Source organism: Podarcis liolepis, assembly GCF_965112155.1.
Source record: "Podarcis liolepis genome assembly, chromosome: 7".
Taxonomy (NCBI): domain Eukaryota; kingdom Metazoa; phylum Chordata; class Lepidosauria; order Squamata; family Lacertidae; genus Podarcis; species Podarcis liolepis.
The window spans coordinates 71172883-71190246 of NC_139561.1; the positions used below are offsets into that span (position 1 = coordinate 71172883).

General features: G+C 46.6%; 1 protein-coding gene across 1 annotated transcript; it reads right to left on the reverse strand.

Annotated features, from left to right (window-relative positions):
• Window positions 1–3532: 3532 nt before the first annotated feature.
• LOC310710916 (cAMP-dependent protein kinase inhibitor alpha-like) lies at window positions 3533–16037 on the reverse strand. Its single transcript, XM_083512261.1, has 3 exons — window positions 15346–16037; window positions 6963–7114; window positions 3533–4811 (listed from the first exon to the last, which is right to left on the reverse strand). The coding sequence occupies exons 2-3, from the start codon at window positions 7105–7107 to the stop codon at window positions 4729–4731; spliced, it is 228 nt and encodes a 75-aa protein (XP_083368387.1). The 5' UTR covers window positions 7108–7114; window positions 15346–16037; the 3' UTR covers window positions 3533–4728.
• Between the last annotated feature and the right edge of the window lie 1327 nt (window positions 16038–17364).

Below are 17364 nucleotides of genomic sequence, written 5' to 3' on the forward strand. Positions count from 1 at the left end.
CTCTTGCATGGCATGATGGATGATGGAGAGGTGGGGATGTTTAGAAATCTGCAGCTTTGGTGTGGCCTGCTGTATGAAATGAGAGGAACACCCATTGCTGCACCCACTGTTACCTCTGGTGCGGCATGCTAATGTTGTGTGGCCTCTGGAAGATTGTTCATGAGTGAACGTGGCCCTCAGACTCAAAAAAGTTCCCCGCTCCCTGCAGGAGAGACTTTGCAGGCACTATATAACTGCTTCTCCGGGTTTGGAGGCCTAGCTGTGCCCATGTCATCTACCACTGACCTTTTAAATTCTTGTCTGCCTGTGTTAGATTGCAATCAGCCACAACACTCATCTGCTATATACCGTATTTTTCGCTCTATAACACGCACCCGACCATAACACGCATGTAGTTTTTAGAGGAGGAAAATCCGTAGGCATGCCACCCGTAGGCATTCCCTCCATAACACGCACAGACATTTCCCCTTACTTTTTAGGAGGAAAAAAGTGAGTGTTATGGTGCAAAAAATACGGTATTTTGGCAAGAGGTTTGTCTGTCTGTTTGTCCACCTCTCTGTTCCCTATGGGTCCTCGATATATTGTCGTCAAACTTGGCATGAGGGTTCCTGAGGTGGGGGCAGCAGTCTTTGTTGACATTTGGAAGGCGGGTGCCATTTTGAATCAAGGTGGCAGACCAAAACTTCACTTAGGCATTTTTTGGCATAGGTTTGTCCAAGAGTTCCTGAGGTAGGAACAGCCGCTTTATCATAGTTTGGATGCCAGGAGCCATTTTTGAATCAAGACCAAATCATGGCTTCGGCATGATTTCACCCACTTTTTGGCATGGTGGGCCAAAACTCACAAATCATACTACCCATTCAAAAATCAGATTTTTTTTTTGTTTTCTTTAACTACCCCAGGTAGTGGCAAGCACTCTCCGCCAGTCTATAAAAACTGAGACCCGCAACACAACGTTGCAGCATGAAGTGCTGCTTTTCAGGGTGACAGCCAGCCATATCTTATTCCATATTCTATTCCGTTCTCCCCTCCCCAGATTTTCCATTCCTCTTCCTCCAACAGCCAGCCAGCATTCTGTGACCACTGAACGCACTTCCCCTTATTTATCTTATTACCGCCCCTCCATTATCTCTTGTTCATAAGTTTGGGCTACATAAGGATTCCTCCTTGAGGAACTGAATTCACTCTTAGCGATTTGTATAGGCTGGTGTTCAACAGGTTCCAATGCCGTTGTGTTCCATAGCGAAGCTCACTCTGCAAATTCCAGTTTGTGCAGAGCTCTCCTTCCAAATGCTTTCTTCTGCCTCTTCTGGTATAGTTACTTTTTAACATCCCTGCCCACTTGAACAAAATGATTACACAACACGACCAGCTTGAACTGCAGTTGAAGTGGCTGCTAACAAGGTAATGGGGGGGGGCACTGGAAGGAAGTCAAAGGGCATTTGTACTATAGCCTCTTGTTGCCCAAACTATTTCCTTGCTCAGCACATTGTCCTCTTGGACATTGCTTGACCAAGGTGGTTTGGAATTGGCCCAAACCTTGGCTGTGGGTGGGAGGAGAGACTGCTGATTATGTTGATTATGCTGTCTGGGGCTGATGGGAGTTGGAGTCCAACTGGAGACTATTACTGGTTTGGTGAGTGGGAGCCACATGTTGAAAGCAGCTGCAGTTGAAAGCAGCTACTAATCTTCAATGTCCTGTGCTGCAGCGCCACCCTCGTAACGTCCAGAAAAGGTACTGCAGCTCATCAGTTAAAACCAATGGAAGCCTAGTAAAATGCTTAATTCTGAGACAAGCCTCTCATACACCCAGCTTGGTGTGATCTAATTTCAGACAGCAGTCTCTCCCAGTCCTATCTGTAGGTGGCAGGGGTTAGACCAAGGACCACGCAAAACAGATGCTCCACCACTGAGTTACAACCATTCTATGGGAATCAGTATGCGTCATGGGCCAGGAGTCAGCTTTACCTGCCGAACAGCAGCCTGAAGGTGGGGGGAGAAGAAGGAGTGGCTCCACCTGCAGCTGATCAGCCTTCAAAGATGTCGAGGAGAAGGCACTGACGAGAACTAGCTGGCCCTGCCTCCTTTCCCTTCAGGCTGCTGTTCAGCAGGTGAAGCTGACTTCTGGCCCATGAAGGACACTATGGCTCTGTAGAACTATTCCTGCAGGGTTGATGGCTAAGTCTGAGAAACACGGGAACTCTGCTTTGCCTTGGCAATCTGGCCACATCACCCTCCATCCTCCCTTAAAGGCTGTGCCTGGGCAGGGGGCCTAGGGAGAGTCCCAAGAAGCTTGGAAGGCTAGTTTGACCCCTGGGCCTGGGGTACCCCAATCCTTAACTAAATAAAAGCAAAGGCGTTTTCGCATTTGTATCTAGTAAGCCGTAGTTCATTTTGGGCCGTAGGCTTTTATGCTTGATCATTCATGCTTCTCTCATGGCTGGATGATACAGGTAGATGGTCTGTGGGAGATGTAGAGGGAGGGTTCCAGTAGGATTGGAGAGCTTGATACTGAGGATCCTAAGGGAGAGCCATGCCTCCCTCTCCAGCCCCACATCCCTTTCCAGGGCCATTGGAGTCTATCTCTGACACTTCTATGGCGTATACCATGTCACCCACCCTGGAGCTGTTCGATGCTGGGTGTGGACCTGCCTCCCTAGAGAGGAATAGCTAACCCCCCCCCCCCCGATTTGAGCTACATTTTGGAATTAAAACCAGAAAGTAAAACCAGACAGTTGTTGGAATGGTGGAAGTTTAATGAGCAGTATTAGCATGAACAGATCCTCACTAAACACGAGTGCTTTATAACTCTAGAAACTGGGGCAACCCACTTTTCTACAACATGTCCGTTCCATCTCTGAATTTTTGAATAATCTTTGCCCCGGAGGAAACCAGTCCAATGTTCTTAACATAGGTGTGTGGGCATGAAAGCTCATCAATGTGGTGGATTTTGGGGACAGGAAGAGGTCTTTTGGGGAGTGGTAGCCTTTGTCTATATTTCCATTCTATCCTTTGTCTATGTTTCCACTCCCTTGTGTTTAAGCCATTGTTCTGATGCAATGGGAGGCAGGGTAATTACCTGGCAATTACTGGGATGGCAGCTATATCATAATCAGGACCATATGGACTCTGTGCTTTAAATATCTATACTACTGGAAATCTTTCTGACCCTCCCTCCTGCAATTGTAATAGTTTCTCAGGCGTTGCCTGGACATTTTTAAAGCCTGTCTTTGCTCCAGCACTCAAAGGATAGAGGAAAAGGGAGAGGGAACACCTAACAGAAGTCACACACCCTGATTATCACCTCCAAATTTTAGCAGAATGCCACCCTGTGACCTTCCAAAATATAGTAGCTGGTGTGTGTGTGTGTGTGTGTGTGTGTGTGTTTGTCACCTAAGGGAAGATGGTGAGACCCTTCTGTCATTTCTATAATGTGAGCATTGCTTCACAACCATGAGGACTTGAAACTTGAGTCCTTCCCTGTAAAGAAAGTTGATATTTTCAGAATGAGCTCAACATCAAATTCTACACAGACAGTGGTACCTCGCAAGACGAATGCCTCGCAAGACGAAAAACTCGCAAGACGAAAGAGTTTTTCGTTTTTTGAGTTGCTTCGCAAGACGAATTTCCCTATGGGCTTGCTTCGCAAGACGAAAACGTCTTGCGAGTTTGTTTCCTTTTTCTTAAAACCCAGGGTGCATTGCTTGAAGAGGTGCAGTTGCGACTTGACTGTGCTTCGCAAGACGAAAAATTCACAAGACGAAAAAACTCGTAGAACGAATTAATTTTGTCTTGCGAGGCACCACTGTATGCCCGTGAACCAAGTAGTTACTAAGATGCAACAAGACATTTTGCCATCTTAATGTTTTGAATTCCAAATTCATCTTCTTGAAGACCAGGTTGGTAGTGCCATTATATTTCTTTCCTTTTTTGAGAGGTCGGAGCAATTTTGTTCCTCAAACCACCGAAATTTCTTAAGTATATAGGACATAATTGCACTCTTGGTGGGGAATCAACCGGGATGGTGGATAAGCTGATCTCACATTTTGCCCCTTACATTTTGTGTGTGAAAAAGAATACTGGATCTGTTGGTGAAAAAACGACAACACCAAATCCCAAATCCCAAATAAATAAGTCGTTTCCCCAAACATCACAGTGAAGAATGCACTCTCTGAAGAAGAAGAAGGAAAGAACAACTTGGATCCTTTAATAACCTTCAGGATCCTCTAAGGGATAGCAAGAGTACAGTTAGGGAAGGGGGGGGGGTCTATCTCAGAGTCAGAAAACATGCTTTGCATGTCAAAGGTCACAGATTTAACCCTCAGCATCTCCAGATACAGCTGACAAATATGCTCATCCAAAAACCCTGGACAGCTGCTGCCAATCAGTGTTGACAATACTGAGCTGGATAGAACAAATAGTCTGTGTTGATACAAGGCAGCTTCCTAGGCTCTCTATGCATTTCAACAGACCCTCCATTTCCTCTTCTTTTGCTCCCCTCAAGTCCCACAGAAGAAAATGGTCCCTTCAAGGTTCTGCCGTCATCTTTGTAAAACAGATGGCTGTGGAATCCCTCCAGTCTTCTTCTGTCAGTCCATGCCGAGAGATGTAAGACAGCCTTGCGGGGTCATCCCACACAAACACACACACAACTCCAGGCAAACCTCTTCCGATACCGGGAAGTCCTTCCATGTCCTATGTAGCTTCCGATGCCTCCACAAGGAGGGGTTAAGAGGTATCTTTCAGCTCTGGGCTTTGAGGTACTGGTGGGGGCACCTCTGTGGCTGGCGACTGCATTTCTTGAGACCTGTCTGGGATTGGGGAGGGGAGGTGGGGAGAGGGTCAAGCAAAGAGACAAGATCAGCGAAGGAGCAGCCAGAAAAAAATGTGCATTTCAATGAAAGATGCAAGGAGGGAACAAGGTTCCATCTCGGCCTGTGATGTTTCTATTCTGCTGCAATTTGGCTCCTGCTAAAACCTGTATCTTGCATCTCACCATCTACTGCAGTGGAAACAGATTTTTAATTACGTAATTAATCTCTGTAGAGAATAAGGTTGTAGCTTGATGGTAAGGTTTAGGACACTAGGTTTAGGTTGCTGGAAGATTTAGGACATACTGTACTTAGTCAAACTATGGAATTTGCTCTCCTAGGAGGCAATGATGATGTTAGGGATTGGACTCAAGAGGGTGAGAGAGAGGAGGAATGGTGGAGATCACCCGCCCCCTTCTTCTGACGCTGAGGGAGAAGAGAAATGTAGCTTTGATTTACAGCAGGAGTTTGAGGAGTCTGAGGGAAGTCCCAACTCAGAGATAGGCGAACAAAAGAGTTGGGCAGTGTTAGAAGAAGGAGAGGGGGGAAGGACTGGGGCAGGGCAGCCAGCTGACATGTTGTCACTGGAAAGTATTTCTGATCCCCCTTCTCCCAGAACACAACATTCATTAGGAGTAAGGAACAAAGGACTCAAAGGCATTTGACCATGAGTGGCCACTGTAAGGGAAGGGGCTGTTGATAGGAAGGAGGGAGGAGGAGCCCAGTTTGGAGCAATGCCATTGTTAAGGCTTGTTGCTTTCTTTTGTCTCTCCCTATTAGGTAAAGGTAAAGGGACCCCTGAACATTAGGTCCAGTTGTGGCCGACTCTGGGGTTGCGGCGCTCATCTTGCCTTCTTGGCCGAGGGAGCCAGCGTACAGCTTCCAGGTCATGTGGCCAGCATGACTAAGCCGCTTCTGGTGAACGAGAGCAGCGCACGAAAACGCCGTTTACCTTCCCGCCGGAGCGGTACCTATTTATCCACTTGCACTTTGACATGCTTTCGAACTGCTAGGTTGGCAGGAGCAGGGACCGGGGAACGGGAGCTCACCCCATCGCAGGGATTTGAACCGCCGCCCTTCTGATTGGCAAGTCCTAGGCTCTGCGGTTTAACCCACAGCGCCACCCGCGTCCCATGTCTCTCCCTATTAGGATGGAATAAAACTCATTAAAAAGGACTCTCCTTGTTTTCTCTACTCTTGCTGTAACCGGAGGAGGAATAGCTTTCCTGAAGCCTTGGCAGAGCCTTGACAGATGACCACCAACTTGGATGGCATTAAAACAGGATTAGACAAATTCATGAAGTAAGGGACTAGCAATAGCTACTACTGCCCTCCTCCGCAGTTGTAGGCCTCAATGCTTTTGAATAACAGCTGCTGGAAACCATGCAAGGAGAGAGGGCTCGTGTGCTCATGTTCTGCTCACTGGTTTCCCTCAGGCATCTGGTTGGGCACTGTGAGATTAGGATGCTGGACTTGATAAGCCACTGCCCTTATCCAGCAGGCTATTTTTATGTCCTTGCACAAGCCGTTTCGTTTGCATGCAAGAAGTTGCAGGTTCAGCAATCACATTACTGAGTAGGTTTTGTCAGGAGCTTGTCCTATACTCGAGTAGGACCCTGGCAGAGACACATGCCCGACTGGCATGTTCTCTCCCTCCTGGTCGATCGTTCAGGAGCTTCAAAAGCTTTCTTCTGCCTGAACATCACAGCGGCTGATGCCAACAGACATGGGCACACTTAGGGATCTGCAGAGTCTTCGCAGCTTGCGTAACAGACCTCAGCAACTCAGCATTTTGGCTAATCTACTTTATTTACATTTAAACACACACGGAGCACTGAAACATGGCTCCCTCTCTCTCTAGCATCAGACAGCAAAGAACAAAGGACAACAGTCCCACTTCACGGAACACAGTAACACAAACATCCTGTCTCCGTCACTTCCCACTCTGTGGAGTCAAAACATATACCGTCATGTGATAGACAACAATCCCATGACTGCAATCATGGAGCAGGAATTCTAACAGGTTTCAGGTGTACTAGAGCCATTCAAACCAACAGGTCCAGTATAACAGAGGAAGAATGTTAGGAGCAGATCCATTGGCCAAAGCTACCACTGACATGGGAAGCGTTAGAGAATAAGGCCGATATCTACCTGAGTTTAAAGACATTTCTGCCAGTTTCATAGGCAAGTCAGTGGGAGTGACGCCGGACGGCGAGCCCAGAATGTCCGGCAATGCGTTCCTTCGACCAGTGCGCCCAGATGATGCAAAATCTAACACAGGCTCCACCTCAGTCATATTTCCCCTGAAACGACACACAGGAAGTTCCAAGTTAGGCAAGGGCCCTTATTGGCATGCCTACGAGATAGAAGAAAAAGCTTAAGTGAGCTAGATTCTCCGCCATGCAGATCTAAACGGCACCACCAGCATTTCCTTGCTTTGGAGATCTGCTCCTGTTAATGGGAAAACTCATCCCGATTGGGTCCAAAAGGCAGGGAGTTTGAAAGCTGCCACCCCCAGAAAGGAACATAGGGAGCTGACTTATTCCAGGGCAGACCCTTTGTCTATCTGGGAGGTAAACGACGTTTCAGTGCGCTCTGGAAGCGGTTTAATCATTCTGGCCACATGACCCAGAAAGCTGTCCGTGGACAAATGCTGGCTCCCTCGTCCTGAAAGCAAGATGAGTGCCACAACCCCATAGTCACCTTTGACTGGACTTAACTCTCCAGGGGTCCTTTATCTTTACCTAGCTTGCTGCAGTGCTAACCTCCCGGCATGTGGGTTGCAATTGCTTACTGCAGGGGAACCTTTTGGCCCTGCAGATGTTCCTGAGCTTCAAGTTCCATCAGGCCCAGCCAGAATGGCCAATGGCCGGGGATGATGGGAGTTGCAGTTTGGCAACATCTGGATGGCCAAAGGTACCCCACACTTGTGCTGCAGCATCCCTAATAGTTGGACCTTTACTGTCTGCATAAAACTCTCCAACAAAGAGCAGTTGCAGAACACAGCAGATTGTTGACTAAGGCACACTCTTGATACTGTGTGACACCTCTGCTGAAGGAGCTGATCTGGCTGCCAAGATGCTAGCAGGCACAAGTCAAGGTTTTGCTTTTAGCATTTAAGGTCATTTCCTGCTATATCCCTTCCCAGCAGCTGCACTTCTCAAATGGAGCACTGCTGAGAGTAACAAATGCTCCAGAGGTGTGCTTAGCCTGCACCAGAAACTGGGCTTTTAGTGTTGCAGCTCCAGCTCTCTGGAATCAATTGCCAGCTGAAATCAGACAGGTGCCTAGTGTGATGATGTTCGGGCACAGACTGAAAACAGTTTTGTTTAGGGAATTTCCCCCTGAAGTGTAACCCAGACATTTACAGAAGATCAATTCGATATATGATATAACTGTTTTGAGAGTCTTTATGGGTGGTTTTTATTGTTTCAGAGTTCGTTGATTTTATTTTACTGTTCTTAGAGCTTTTGTGTTATCTTCAATTAAGTCCTATGCAGAAGATAAAATGGTTTCTAAGCCATTCACAACTCTGATCCATAATTAAAATACACAACAACATTGAAACATCTTTAATAAATAAAATATATGATAAAGCAAAAAGTTAAAAAGAATAACGATTAAAAAAATTAAGAAACAGTTAGAACAATAAAAACACATGTTCAGTTCAGGGGACTGCTTGCCCAGAGGTGTGTCTTGAGGAGCCGGCAGAATGCCAACACTGATGGCGCTGCTCATATTTCAGCAGGGAGGGCATTCCACAACACTGGACCCATCAGGGAAAAGCTCACCTCTGTGTTACCACAGCCATCAGGCCACTGGAGCCAACTCCAGGGGGCTGTGGGTGCTTTGGCACCCACAATAATATATTTGTGGGTACTGGGCACCCTCCTCCCAAAGTTAATGGGCAAAATTGAAGCCCTTCGTTGAACACAACTTCAGGCAATACCAATGAGACGGAAACATGGAAGGTGCCTAAAGAAGCCAGGGTGGCTATCTAAAGAACTTTTAACTGAGTTAAGATTTAAAAAGGATGTGTACAAAAAATGGAAAAGGGGAGAAACCACTAAAGAGGAATTCAAACAAATAGCCAGCACATGTAGACACAAAGTCAGAAAAGCTAAAGCACAGAGTGAACTCAGGCTTGCTAGAGAGGTTAAAAGCAACAAAAAAGGCTTTTATGGGTATGTCCGTAGCAAAAGGAAGAACAAAGAAACAGTGGGGTCACTCAGAGGAGAAGATGATGAAATGCAAACAGGGTACACAGAAAGGGCTGAACTCCTCAATGCTTTCTTTGCCTCAGTCTTCTCCGATAAAGAAAACAATGCCCGACCTGAAGAATTTGGAGCAAATGATTCAGCAGAGGAAACACAGCCCAGAATAACTAAGGAGATAGTACAATAATACTTGGCTAGTTTAGATGTATTCAAGTCTCCAGGGCCAGATGAACTGCACCCAAGAGTATTAAAAGAACTGGCAGATGTGATCTCAGAACCACTGGCAGTCATCTTTGAGAATTCCTGGAGAACAGGCGAAGTCCTGGCAGACTGGAGGAGGGCAAATGTTGTCCCTATTTTCAAAAAGGGGGAAAGAGAGGACCCAAATAATTATCGCCCAGTCAGTCTGATATCAATACCAGAGAAGATTCTGGAGCAGATCATTAAGCAAACAGTCTGTGAGCACCTAGAAAGGAATGCTGTGATCACCAATAGTCAGCATGGATTTCTGAAAAATAAGTCATGTCAGACTAACCTGATCTCGTTTTTTGACAGAATTACAAGCCTGGTAGCTGAAGGGAACGCAGTGGATGTAGCCTACCTTGATTTCAGCAAGGCATTTGACAAGGTGCCCCATGATATTCTTGTAAAGAAGCTGGTAAAATGTGGTCTTGACTATGCTACCACTCAGTGGATTTGTAACTGGCTGACTGACCGAACCCAAAGGGTGCTCATCAATGGTTCCTCTTCATCCTGGAGAAGAGTGACTAGTGGGGTGCCACAGGGTTCTGTCTTATTCAACATCTTTATCAACGACTTGGATGATGGACTCAAGGGCATCCTGATCAAATTTGCAGATGACACCAAACTGGGAGGGGTGGCTAACACCCCAGAGGACAGGATCACACTTCAAAACGACCTTGACAGATTAGAGAACTGGGCCAAAACAAACAAGATGAACTTTAACAGGGAGAAATGTAAAGTATTGCACTTGGGCAAAAAAAAAAATATGAGAGGCACAAATTCAAGATGGGTGATACCTGGCTTGAGAGCAGTACATATGAAAAGGATCTAGGAGTCTTGGTTGACCACAAACTTGACATGAGCCAACAGTGTGACGCGGCAGCTAAAAAAGCCAATGCAATTCTGGGCTGCATCAATAGGAGTATAGCATCTAGATCAAGGGAAGTAATAGTGCCACTGTATTCTGCTCTGGTCAGACCTCACCTGGAGTACTGTGTCCAGTTCTGGGCACCACAGTTCAAGAAGGACACTGACAAACTGGAACGTGTCCAGAGGAGGGCAACCAAAATGGTCAAAGGCCTGGAAACGATGCCTTATGAGGAACGGCTAAGGGAGCTGGGCATGTTTAGCCTGGAGAAGAGGAGGTTAAGGGGTGATATGATAGCCATGTTCAAATATATAAAAGGATGTCATATAGAGGAGGAGAAAGGTTGTTTTCTGCAGCTCCAGAGAAGCGGACACGGAGCAATGGATCCAAACTACAAGAAAGAAGATTCCACCTAAACATTAGGAAGAACTTCCTGACAGTAAGAGCTGTTTGACAGTGGAATTTGCTGCCAAGGAGTGTGGTGGAGTCTCCTACTTTAGAGGTCTTTAAGCAGAGGCTTGACAACCATATGTCAGGAGTGCTCTGATGGTGTTTCCTGCTTGGCAGGGGGTTGGACTCGATGGCCCTTGTGGTCTCTTCCAACTCTATGATTCTATGAACCACAATCTTCGGCATGAGATGGCACCTATGCATCAGGCCATGGCAAAACTAAGCACGTTCCATTAGCTCAGAGGTTTTCAACCTTTCTGAGCCCATGGCTCCCTTGACTAACTACAGTGGTACCTTGGTTCTGTAACTTAATCCGTTCCAGCAGTCCATTCGACTCCTGAAATCATTTGAAAACCAAGGCGCGGCTTCCAATTTGCTGCAGGAGCTAGAGGCACTGTTCATCTGTGGGGCTTACAGCTAGGGTTGCTGCAATAAATAGCTGTGCAAGACTTTGGGAGGCAGAGACACAAGACGGCACCAGAGGAGGGAGGGAAAGAAAGAGGGACAGAGGCCCACGGCACCCCTGACCACCATTCAAGGCACCCCAGGGTGCCATGGCACGCTGGTTGAAAAACACTTTATTAGCTGATTGTTGATGTGCCCCTGACTTGAGCTGACCTGGGATCCATCACCACCATTTCTCTTGTGGGCCCCAAGCCTCAGCAGAACAGGATAAATGGAGCCACCTGACCAAAATTACCCAGCATGCTCTTCTGATCTTCCATAGCAACCACACATCATGAGCTTGCTTTACAACATTGTTCTCTAGTAAGCCTCTTGGCTGGAAATGCTCACCCTGGTGAAACAGTGACATCCCCCCCCCCCACAAAAAAAGATGACTATTCAGCTTTTCTCCCCCAAACCATTGGACTCATGAACTGGAGTGCACTCTGTAAATCTGGAGGAATCCCATGTACTTTGTGACTCTTAAGGTCAGCACACACACACACACTCATTACATTTCATGGCGAGCAAATGAGCCATCACAGATGACTTGCCACTGTTGAAATTTGCACCTCAAACACAAGGCTTTCTAATGGAGGAGATAACTCTCAGCCAAACGTGAGAACTGTCAAAATATTGACTAATCAAGGTGACAAAAGTTCCACTGGTATCCAGGCGTGTGTGACTCAGCTCTTAGAGCCAATTTAAGCTTTAAAGAAGCCATGTAGCATATGCTCCCAATGATCCTGTTTGCAAGGGATGGCTCCTATTATTGTTATTCTTACTAGAATTACTTTTTCTCTACTTTGCCTTTTCTGGGGTTTTGTTTTGGGGGGGGGTGGATTGGGAATGCCATAAACACACACACACACACACACACAGTGTGTATATGTACATAATCTATATATAAAATCTATATCTATATCTATATCTATATCTATATCTATATCTATATCTATATCTATATCTATATCTATATCTATATATGATAATTCTTCATGTTTCAGCCCCGATGCCTCCAATTTCTAAAAGAATAAACTATGATTTTATAATTTTAACCAATTTTATCTTTACTGTATTGTTGAGTTTGATGGACACCACTTAAGAGACAATTGTGATTACGTTGCACATGCAAGGCCTAAATAAATAAATAAATAAATAGGCATGGGGGGACCTGTGTTCCTCTACATGCCTCTCCTTCCTCTCTGACAACACCAGATCTCTCCTAGTAGAGCAACCTAACTCTGAGTGATCATTATTTGGCCTGATTTGGTGTGCATTTCCACCAAATTTGGAGCAAAGCTCTCATTTATAGCCTACTTTTCTTCCAGGCAGCTCAAGGTGGCATGCATGTCTCTGCCCCTCCCCATTTCTCTCCCCCCCCCCCTCCAGCAACTGTGTTAGGTTAGGCTAAGAAGCAGTGGCTGGTCCAAAGTGGTCCAGTGAGCCTCATTGTGGAATGTGAATTTGAACCCTGGTCTCCCAGGTTCTAGCCAAACGCTCCAACCACTACACCCCACTGACTCGTACATTTGCCAGTAGCAATACAATTGCCAATGTAGTGCTTTCCTTTCAGCCTCCCTCTCCCTATAACTGCATGTCCAGGCAGCAAATGTTGCTGCATGTGTTTTGACCTACAGCTGTTCTCAGAACAAGTATAAACATATCCAAATATTCTTCATACCTGCTTTCCCTATCCTGATGCTCCCCCCACCCTGCAATGGTTTAGAAAACTCCCATCAGCCCAAACCAGCACGACTTGTGTAGCCAAAACAGCATCATCCACACCCACAAAATTACATATCAACAGGCTTGGGGAAAACCCAAGGTTTTCAGAAGGACAAAAAAAATCCTTAGAGAAAAGAAATCAAAGAGGAGAAACCTCCCACCACCCCACTGAATGCTGGCTGAATGTGTGTGTGTGTGTGTGTGTGTGTGTGTGCGCGCGCACACACACACACACACACACACACACACACACAAGGCTGCTCCCCCTGCTCACTTTAGTTCCCAATCCTACCTACCTGTCAACTCCTTTGCCAACCACACCTGGCCACCCCCTCTTTCCTTTGCACCTAACCAAACCACTCTCCACCTGCACTGCTTCATCACATGCCCGCCTGCCATCATGTTGCAGTTGGCTTGGCCACCTTTTGGCAGATGCACAAACTGCAGCGTGATGACCGCATTACGTTTTTATCTATATACGAAGATATCTATGTGTGCACCCACACAAACATTTACCTGGATATATGTGCTACAAGAGTGGACCAATTTTCCACTATTGAAACAATGGGACACACACACACACACACGATGGTGCAACCTGCTATGTGATTTGTACACCTCAGAAACATACTGAGGAACTACATTTTTGGAAGTAGCTCACCGCCCTGAATTTGGAAAGCTAACATGCCATGAAGGAGAAGCTAGAAATCTTATCTGCGCTCCAAAGCAGAGCGGTCATAAATTCAGAAGTGGCTTGTTTAATTGGCTCTCTTGATTTAATGAGGATTAGTAGCAGGGGAGGAGAAGAATTCCTTTTCACAGCATTCAGCACAGAGATGCTGCTAGACCAGGAGTTGCTATCCTTTTAGGACCCACAGGCAAATTTGCAAAGCAGACAAACTATAGTCAACATGTGAGCTGTGGTTCAGTGGTAGAGCATCTGCTTTGCATGCAGAAGGCAACAGGTTCGATCCACGGCATCTCCTGGTAGGATTGGGAGAGACCTCTGCCTTAAACCCTGAAGAGTCGCTGTTAGTTGCTATAGACAGAGTTGAGTTAGATGGACCAGTGGTCCGACTCAGTGTAAAGCACATTCCTATGTTCCTATCTTCTGTGCACCATATACACACCTCAACCAAACACACACCGCTTCCACTCCCTATTCTATTGCCTACTAATTTCAGTGGGGAGAGGTGGCCCTGTGGGCACCACGAAAGGCCTCTCTGGGTGTATGGGTGCCCACAGAAACCACATTGGCTCCCTCCCACGGTTGAAACTAGGGTTTGCTCTGGAAAATTTCAGGCTGAAAAGCTGGAGAGAGAGAGAGAGAGAGGGGGAGAATAAAGTTTGTGGGACTTCATTTCGGCAGATGTAGGACACTGATGGGCGAGTGGGTTTGTGAAACGTGGGATTCTGATGCCAACCAGTGGGTGGATCTGGGTACTGGATCACATGAGCCTAAATGAGGTACTGAGAAAGACTGTGTGTGTGAAATAGGATTAAAATGAGATGATGCTATTGCTTGCTGCAGTTGCCTGTTAAGGAACATAGGAAACTGCCTTCTACAGAGTCAGACCATTGCTTAGCATTGCCTCCACTGACTGAAAGTGGTTCTCCAGGATTTCAGGTAGGGTTCCAGCCCTACCTGGAATTGCCAGGGACTGCACCTGGGACTGAATGCATGCAAAGCAGATGTTCTTCCACCGGACGATAGTCTTTTCCATTTATATGAATGCTGGAAAATAGCAGGGACTTTGTGTCAAAATTATGCCACCCAAGTCCATCTTCAGCTCTGATACCACAATCCCCTCTCTTTGCTCACCTCAACTTTCCAGCCTGATGTTGCAAGGAAGCACCTAATCACAGGAGACCTTCAGAAGCCAGTTTCCGAGGCTTCGCGCAATCAAAGCACCTGGGAAGACATGTTTCTCTTCCAAATACATACGTAGGGAAACCTCTCCGATTGCTTCACAGACACACCCCAAACTCACCAAGCTGATATCGCAATCCACAACCACTGTGACTCCACTATGTGACTTGTGCAAATAGATGACAACTATAGTAAAGAGCCATCTGCTCGTATGCTTGGCGAGGTTTCAGATGGGCTCCTCCTTTTATCACCACCACCACAATCCACAATGAGAATGTCAGTCATTCCACTTGGAGTATTTGTCACACACAAAAACCCTGCTAATGCACACATGGCTTCAAAGATGGAAATGACAAGTGAACAATTTTTTTTGCTTTTTAGAAAGTTTATTTTCTTTGCATTGCACACCCACAGTTAGCTATGGAAGCCAATTCTCTCTCTCTCTCTTTCTATCTACACACACACACACACACACACACACACACACACACACACACACTTCTTCTTCTTTAACGCCCAAGGAACATACACTAGCTATCTGGATGGATAAATAATGCACTGATCCATGTATACATCCAGAATAGTAGAACCCATCGTAAGCCACCTGTAACACCTCCCCCCATTCCCTCCCAGATCCCTCCCTTTTTCTCTTTTCCTCCACAAACCATCCAGCTACCTCCACATCAAGGGCACAAAGCAGCCAGGCATGCTTACCAGATGGACTGCTAAGAAATGGAGAGCCGGTTCTGCCGCTTTGGTGGTCTCCGGTGAGATCGGGGTGAGAACAGAATCTGCCTGTGGAAAGGGGTTTCACTGTGCCCAGACAGTCTCCATGGCCAACAAAAGCATCTCTCCGTGTCTCTCTCTCTCTCCTTGGCTGAACCGCTCTCACGATGCTCTGGGTATCAGCAGACTGCTAGCTGCCTGATTTGCCTGCCGGATCTACCAACCGCTTTGAAGGGGGAGACCTGGATACATTTCAGCTTTCCCCCCTGGCTAACCAGGCCTAGCAGTGGTCCATTTCCTTTCTCTTCTGCACTGTTTAGGAGCAGGGAAAGCAGGGCTTCTGCTTCTCCCACACACCCTGTATAAATCCCCTCTCTCTGTCCCCCCCCCTTCTGCCTTCCTCCTGCTTTCCTGCCTCCCAGCTGGCACAACACTTGGTGCCTGCCTTTCTACACATGGCTATTTTGGAGCTGCCAGGGATGTGGATTAGCTTGTCTCCGGCAGTTTTTTTTAACACAATGGCAGCAGCCATACCTCTTTTCCAAGGCTTTTGACAGGCTATGATGGTGTTTGTGGTTGGTTGTTAGCGATGATTTGTTGCCCCTGAAGCTTTTGTTACTGTCTTTATTGCTGGGGAGGGCTGCTGTGTCTGTAGATTTTTGTTCAAGTAATGGTGGTAGTAGTACTAGTAACAACAACAACAACAACAGATTTGATGACCTGTTGCTCAGGAATTGAGGTAGAAAATCACAGAATCATAGATTTGTGGAGTTGTAAAGTACCCTAGTCCAATGCCGTACAATGCAGGGAAGGATGAAGAGATATTATCACCATCTTCATCACCATCACCATCACCATCACCACCACCACCATCATCACTATTTCCCAGTTATTTTCACAGAGAAGTTGGATGGCAAATCTACTGCTGTGCATGTTTGCTCCTTCCAATGGGAGCAGCCAAAGTTATTATGTTTTTAGATCTGCTGGTGGCTGGGGAAACCCAGCCAGATGGGCAAGGTATAAATAATAATATTATTAACAGTCACGACATCCCCCAAAGACTTATGGGAGCTGTAGTTTGTTAAGGCTGCTGAGAGTCGTTAGGAGGCCCCATTCCTCTCACAGAGCTACAATTCACAGAGTCCCCTGGGAAGAGGGATTGATTGTTATGCCACTCTGAATATTTTAGCTGTGGGAAGAGAATGTGGGAGTCTGCTAACAAGTCTCGGCACGCTTAACAAACTAGAGCTCCTGTAAGTCTTTGGGAGAAGCCATGCCTACTTAAACTGGTATGATGCTGCTTTAACTGTGCAGTGTGAATGGGGCTGTCTAATGTGTATTGGGGAGATGTTCTAAGGGGTAAGTGCCACTGTGCGAAAGTGCTGATTCCTACATCATACGGAATGGACCTCCTGATGAGATGGTATCTGCAGGAGGCCCTTTCCAGCAGAGCACAGTGATTGGTTGAGTGTATAATGAGTGAGGTCATCTTTTAGGTATCCCGTTCCAAAGCTGTATAGGGCTTTGTACACCAGTACACTTTGAACTCAGCCTGGTAGCTAACTGGTAGCCACTTGAACCTTTCTTCCACACTAGTTGATGGCACATCATCTTCCAATAAACCTGAGGGCTGCTGCCTGGCTTGCAGCTCTGCCCACCCAACTGCTCCCTATTTCACCTCCGCCCACAGCTGCATTCGTCTGTCAAATGGCAGCCCTGGTTTTCACTCTAAGGCTCAAGGTTTCAGGGCCCCAGGGCAGCAAGTGTAAATCTGAATCTAGACCCTGTCCAGCAGCTATGGACCTTCTGAACTGGAGACCCCTACACAAGGATCCCAAGGGCCTCCTGTACTACTGAGGAGTTAGCAGAGATGTGACAAGAGTCAAGCCAGAGGACCACCCCTTGAAGTATCTGCATTCTTCAGCAATAGGGCAGAGCCTGGGAAAGGTAACCAAGCCGGGGAACTATGCAAGAACCCAGCTCTTGTTGGGAAAAGTTGCCTCTTTC